At 34.1% G+C, this 7,781-nt stretch overlaps 1 protein-coding gene across 1 annotated transcript in view; it reads left to right on the forward strand.

Annotated features, from left to right (window-relative positions):
- Nucleotides 1-3,746, forward strand: part of LOC150103620 (dual specificity protein phosphatase 22-like) — a 134,310-nt gene extending 130,564 nt beyond the window's left edge. Inside the window, exon 5 of the mRNA XM_090398497.1 lies at nt 3,555-3,746. Coding sequence (XP_090254623.1) covers nt 3,555-3,746 — 192 coding nt within the window. The remainder of the gene's footprint in view (nt 1-3,554) is intronic.
- The last annotated feature ends 4,035 nt before the right edge of the window (nt 3,747-7,781 follow it).

The raw sequence follows: 7,781 nt of genomic DNA on the forward strand, positions 1-7,781 counted from the left end.
ATCATCCTGCAAACTCTCAACATCAGCTTGATTTTTTATTGCACTACCCAACTTTGCATCATCAGCAAACAACTGAATATTTCCCCTCAAGCCATCTCCTATATCATTTATGTACAAATTAAACAACAATGGACCAAGCACAGAGCCCTGAGGCACACCACTGATCACCTGCCTCATCCTGGACTCTGTCCATACACCACCTTCTGGTATCTCTCCCTGAGCCATTCTCCTATCCATATCGTCAGTTTAGTATCCATTCCCATCTGCTCCAATTTGCATAACAGCGTTCCATGGGGTATCCTGTCAAAAGCCTTAGCAAAATCCAGAAGTATCACTGTGTAGCCATTTCCTTTGTCCAACTCAGATGTCATTCTATTATAAAAAGTTAATAGATTGCTAAGGCAGAATCTACCTTTAACAAAACAATGTTGACCCCTATAGAGTATCATAGCCTGATCCACCCATTCTTGAATTTTGTCTTTAACCAATTTTTCCAATACTTTTACCACCACTCCCGAGATGGTGATTGGTCTGTAATTAACTACCGCAGTTTTAGAGCCACCTTTATGCAAAGGAACTACTTTGTCTTCCTTCAACACCCTAGGGATCATATCAGAGTTCAAACTTAAGTTAAATAACCAAGTAAGAGGCGATGACAATTCCTTTGCACATTCACGCAACACCCGAGCTGATATTCCATCTAAACCTACAGCAGTGTTTGTATTTAAATTTGCAATATATTAAATATCCCTGATTTCTTAACTTCAATTCTCACATTAGTTATTGCTACAGGTACAAAGATATCCTCACTTAGGTGATAGACTTTTGAAAATTGAACACTCAGTAATTCGACCATTACATTTGAATTTGTCACCTCAATGCCATCAGCACCCACTAAAGTTATCCTTCCAAAGTCATTCTTTCTTTTACTTGCAGCATAGCAGAAGAACTCTTTGGGATTACCCTTGATCTCATTGGCTAAGGTCTCCTCATAATCTGATTTAGCTTTTCTTACTATGCTGGTAACCTTCCTAGCTTGAGCCTTGTACTGCTCGTGGGTGTACTGATTGCCTTTCTCCTTGTACATTCTCCATAACATTTTCTTTTTTTGCAGATCAAGCTTGATACTACTGCTCATCCATCTAACGCCTACCTTGTTTGTCTTCCTGACCATGGGGGACACAATCTGATATTGCTTTCCTCAGATACCCGCTGATTTTATCCCATGCACTGCCATGGGATGACTGCAAACTCACTCCGTAGCTTGTTATAATTGCCTAACTTGTAGTTCCATATATATCCCTTCTTAACAGAAAAATCCACAGATTTTGCAACCTCTGAAGTCAATACCACATGATCGCTCTCACCAATTGGAGGTAACGAGGACACCTTACTTATGCATATATCCTCTGAACCAATGACCAGGTCCAACACTCTCACACCACATGTCCCTTCAGTTATGTACTGTTTCAAGTAATTATCTTGCAGAAGATGTATGAACTCCATTTCCTTTTTGCCACATGATATTTCCTCCTTCCAATTGATATCACCATAATTAAAATCCCCCATAATAATCGCTAGTACCCTGCGCTAATTTGCTGATGCATGAATTCAATATCATCCCCTATGCACCCTGGCCTATAGCAGCAACCAACTATATATTTGGTTGCATTGATTTCAATTTCACACCAGACTGCCTCCTGGTGTGAAACAGATCTCTGTTATCTTGATATACTACTTTCTTTGGCTGCAACTCATTGGCTATCATTAACAGTACTCCTCCCCCTGTTCTATTTTCTCTATCCTCCCTGAAAATACCGTACCCATCACATTCAATTCCAGTGACCATATCTTCTGCTGACAGCCAAATTTCGCTAATGCCTACAACTTTTGGTGAGATTGCACTCACTAATGCCAAAAATTCTTCTCTCTTATTTCGATTGCTTCTTGCATTGGTATACAAAAATTGCAGATTCCCTTTAGTTTTTGTACCAGCTTTAGAACTGATATGCACGTCACTAATTTCAGTAGTTCCATGCCGATTTTTATCTCCTCTATTCTGCAATTTATTCTGCGAATAAGGATCAACAAATATACAATCACTGCTAAAGTTTCTCTCTCTTACACTCGACCTTTTCAATTTTAGTTTCCCTGCCCAATTCAACTTGTTCAGAAAACAGTAACTTCTTCAATTGCTTATGACCTTCCATGTTCAGATGCAACCCATCTCTAGCATACAACTGTCTTTTTCCTTCAAACACACTCCAGACATCAACAAATTCCAGACCTCTTTTTTGCACATTCTTGCAATCATATCATTAATTATCATCCCTCGTCTACTTAACTCATAATTGTCAAAACGGAGCAGCACACACACTATCCTCCCATTGACACTTTTCTTCTTCACAATATCTAACAATGTTCTTAAATCTTTTGCTACCCGATTTATACTACCACTCAGGTCATTTGTACCCACCATAACTATCATCTTGTCTGCATCATGCCCTCTCTTTATTACTAAAGCCACTCTCTCTATTGTCCACCAGCCAAGCACTCCTCAGACATACTGCTCTCCATACCCTTAATCATTAAATCACCATATATTTTACCACTCTTAACTTCATTCACGTTCAAACAAGTGTCACTCATGGCCTCATTTTCTACTCTATTCAGCATGACTCCCAGTTTCATTACTCAACACTCTTTTACTTACTCCCTCACTCTCACGACATCTCGTTTCTTCTAGACCTCTTGTGCTTTTATTTTGTTGACTCCCAATCACTCCCATACTACTATTACTTCATCATTCACCAAAGACTCTCCCATAAGTAATCCTGTTCTAGTTACTTCAGTTAAAGTAATCTCTGTAGTCCTAATTTCTCTGTTCAACACATTTAACTCAGTTTTAACTTCCAGTATCTCCTTACTGAGCACTTCCAATTCCTCTTGCAGAAGGGGGTCACTTTTCATTTTCACGAACTCCTGCCGAGGTTCTTTCACTACGGTCCTGATGTCTGCTTCCATTCCTAAACGCTCCAGCGTATCCCGACACTTCTCACATATGTCGACATTTTCATTCTTCTCATTTAGCCAGACCCTCTATAGATCCTTCACATTCTTCAGCACATACATGTAGCAGTTTCCGCAACGCATCCATTGCGAAAAATCTAATGCTGAGCCAGCCTTTCATGTAGAAGTTCTGTGCGGCATTGACGTATGCTTCTTGTTGGACGCCATCTTTAGACGCTGAAGTAGTGAAACAAACAGTAGCAAAAACACAATATATACAATAGAGTTTCAAACATTAACACCACTGAAGGACACTTGTACTTGTACAAATTGTGATGCACAACGGTAGCGCAATTTGAGAAAAAAAGCAATACTATACTTAAATTTAAAAACATGTTTTCTAGCCTAACTGAACACGACTGTCAAATTCACCAACGACGCTAGCGCCACCTTAAGGATAACAAAACTGTCTCTTTTTAATTTCATCTCTGAATTTTGCTTTGAATTCCTATTTTATTCATTTTTTTTGTTTCATTCCATTCTAGGAAAGGAAACGCATGCAAGAAAAGTATCCTGAATCAACATTTGAAGGAGATGAAACAGAATGTCGCAAAATGCTAGTCGTATATCATGCTAGCACACGTTCTAAAGAACCATGTATGGGCATATGTAGGAGATATCCACCTCCATCTTCCCCAAAACGTTCTCCACATCGAGATAACTCTCGTTCATCATGACAACTGTTTCCCACGGCAAAGGCCAGCATAGATTCTTATCTTTTGGTCTGTCCATCAGGAATTTTGTACTGCATGTATGCAAGTCAGGTGCTCAATATTTGTGTGCATGAGTGTGTGTGTGTGTGTGTGTGTGTGTGGTTATGTATGCACCTAATGTACTGCCCTATAGTAGATATACCAAAAAATTAATATTAGAAGAAATTTTTTTGTGCCTTCATTTAGTGTAAACTATTAAAAAAATCAAAATGTAAAATACAGATGTTATTTAAGAAATAACTGCAAAAGCATTCCAAAGTTGTCCACATGGTTTAAAGATATCAGTAAAACCTGATAAAAATGTGATTTGGCTATTTTAGATTATATGTATAATAGTTGAAATAGTCTCGAAAATGTATATATTATATAAAGTGAATAATGATAAAATGAATGAATGAAATATCATTACCTGTGAATGTACCTATACTTTCATGAGGTACTTTGACATCTAATGTGGTTATCCTGTGCACTATATATTGGTTGAAATTTAATTCCCACAGTGAATTGTAGGAATTAAAAACGTAGTGGCATTAACAAAAACCTGAACATATTATTACATGCTTCATTATCATTTAGAAACATTATATTGATTGATTGATTGAGCAAGTTGATTTACTATTTAGCTATGAACATAGAATATTTTATTTTTATTCTTTAGTGGTGTGGTGTTTTCTTTACAATGAAGAAGCTTAGAAAAAAAAAAAACAGTAAAAATAAAGCAAAAAAAAAATAATGTAAATATTGTATTTACTCAAGCTTTCAAAGGGAGATTTGTGATATTTTTTAACAATTGGTACTAAATATGAAAACTAAAAAAAAAAGTAAAAAAAAAATTGTCATGTACAGTATGTTTTAAATATTATTCTTGTATGAGTATGGGAAATATCTGTTATATATTAACAGATGGAAATGAACTGTTTTGTATTGAGAGGAATAGTTTTTAATCATGCCGAAAAAAAAAAAAAATATATATATATATATATGTTCTTGGTGTAAGTTGTTTGTTACTGTGCACTTTTCAAGAGGAATTTTTTTTTTTTTTAACATGGTATCACTTATGTCATAATTTATGTAATCATTACTAAACATTCTCATTTAATCCACAAGGTGCCCCTGATGTTTCTAATAATTTGTCTAATCACTATTTTTACTAGAAAACATTCATTGTTGTCATATTAGAAACCTCATCTCAAATGTTTCTTAATTATAGAACATAACACATGCAAAATATAGCTATTGGCCAACTAGAATTATCCAAAGAAGGAAAATGATGCTAAGTGTGCATTTCTGCCAGTAACATATTTTGAAGCTATGCACGTTGAGTCCTGCAAGTAGATTTTGTTGCACGTTGAGTCCTGCAAGTCATTTTATATAATGAAAGGTTGTAAACCTATGGTACATTTGTACCATGGGTAGACTAAAGTATTTATTTCATTTATTTTTTTTTTTTTTAATTTTTTATATACTCTGGAAACCCTGCTCTAGAGACTAAACATGGGATTTTTTTCCAAGTCACTTTAGGCCTCTAATAAGCATGTCACTGATCTCCCACTGAGTAACAAAACTCATCTCCCATCTAAAGACATTTGCAAACATCCATGCCATGGTGACATTTGAACCTGCAGGCTGTGGGTTATGCTAACTTCTCAAGCAATCAGGCTGGCGGCTGGCTGTTTGTATGCTGCAGAAGCAAGTACAGAACTACTATACCTTTAGTTATGTTACAAATGATTCAACCTAAAGTACATTTTCTCTCTTTTTTAATCAGAACCATTGATATAAAAACTATGGCAAGTAAACCTGCCATAATTAAAAAAAAAATGTAATTAAAAAGAAACTTTTTTATTTTTGCATATATTCTACAGAAAATTCACTTTTTTCTTTCTCAGTTATTGGCAGTAAAATGCAAGATTGTATTGAAGTATTACTTTGACATGCTTAATATATAAACAGAATTTGAGGAGAGCTTTCTAAATGACAACATTGAACTTTTCCTTGTCAGTAAGAATTGTTGTCTGTAATAGTCTGCTGTTGGTGACCACCCAAATTAATCTGTCATCAAAGATATGACTAGCCTAGTAATAAGGTATGGTTTTTTTTTCCTCAAAGTTTTTAGTTTGGATTATGTTTCTCCCAATTATTAGGAAAATATTCTTGGTACTTGCAGTAAACCTTGCTCCTTGAACTTCAGGATCAGACTAACTAAAGTAAAAACAGGCAAAAAGGGATGATGTTTCCATGCGAGAGACAATACCTTGTGGGATTTTGTGCTCTATTTCTTGTATGTTGTCAGTCAACTGGGTCCAATTAACATTATCATATAAATTTAAATACAGCACTTGATAAGTGCAAACTTTTATGTGAATCAGGCTTTTTATATATATATATATATATATATATATATATATATATATATATAATTTCGCTATGCATTATTATAGCTAAACCACAAAACATTCTAAGTGTAACATATTTTTATTTCATAACAAAGAGAAGTATATGTGAATAAACATTCTAAAGAATATTTTGCTTCTCAAATGGGAATAATTTTTCTGAAAAATACACGAATGTCAACATACTTTGAAAAATAATAGGATAGCATGCTATTAGCCTGCTCCTGAAGATTAGTAAATGGGAACTCACTGAAGATTTGAGTAAGCTGCAGCACTAGCCATTAATTAAAAAAAAACTTAAGGCTTTTTTTGAATGATATTGTTACTGTGATAAGATAGCTAAAGTATTATCATATTACATCTATAATTTAGAGGATTTTGCTCTATAAAAACGTATGCAGTGAGATATCTATTGTTTTTAAGGACTGGATATTTTTTTTTATTTTACCAAAACTTGCTCAAGAAAAAAATGATCTAACTGTATAACTCATAAATGTACATAGTAGTTCACATTTAAAAATAGTTGGTCGTGAATTTTTTTTTTTTTTGTTGTTGTCGTAAAAAAAATAAATAAAAATAAGTTGTTTAATATTTTGTTTGAGTACCTGGGTTTGAACAAACTTATTATCAGCACTAAATTTTATTTATTAAGTCCCTTTCAGAGAATTTTTGTTGATTTTTCATCCTCTGATCTGCTTATAACAAATGAATTCGTGATGTCATGAACAAAATTTTTCCAGTTCAAGAGATATCTTGGTGAGATGATGAAGAGCAACTGAATAAGTTAATAAAGAAGTTGTCACATACAGTGAAATAATTTTTCAAGAAATTCACAATGTGTACAAGTTATTTATATCCATCCTTATGCCTGTTTGGATTTTCATTCAGCAGTTGATAAGTATTAGTTTGCTTAAATCATCTATACATACTATATTAGGCAAAATGTAAATTTTCACATCCAACCAGAGATTTTATTTTGGACATTTCTCTTTTTTGGAGATCACATCCTTCCACACTGCCATACTTTGTATATCCCTTTCACTGTTTGTTGCTGTTTGTTTTTATAGTTCACTATGGATTGTAATGAACAATATGTGTTTTCTGAATACTTCACAGTTTTTTTTTATTTATTTCATTTTTTGGAAATTTTCTGAAAAACATTAACTTTATTGTGCATTCTCTTTCACTTCAACATCAGTTTTCCATTTTGTCACCTGATATTTGTTAAATCAACTGGAGAATTCTTATCCACAATGTAGCCAAATTTTGGACTTAGTTTTCAGCCTTCTTAGGTTTAATTCAAAGTTTACTAAATAAAAATGCACATTTGTTCTGAAACTGTTTAGCATGCTCAGATTTATCAGTTGGGCTTATCTTATTTAGTCTTGTGGCATACTAGTGCAGACTCCATACAGTATTGCAGTGAGTTTCAAGATTCAATTAATTTCTGATTATCAGTTTGTAGTATGTGTGCAAATATAATTATACAGATAATAAGGATAGCAATTTGTAATCATTGTAAATGATCTTTGCAAAACTAGGATAATTGGATTGCATCATATTGTTAGTCTAGCCCATATGTATTCAGTGTGTCATGTTCTGTCAG

The sequence above is a fragment of the Typopeltis vanoorti genome, chromosome 9 (assembly GCF_054136105.1).
Source record: "Typopeltis vanoorti isolate ZY-2024b chromosome 9, IOZ_Tvanoo_1.0, whole genome shotgun sequence".
In the NCBI taxonomy this organism is placed as follows: Eukaryota; Metazoa; Arthropoda; class Arachnida; order Uropygi; family Thelyphonidae; genus Typopeltis; species Typopeltis vanoorti.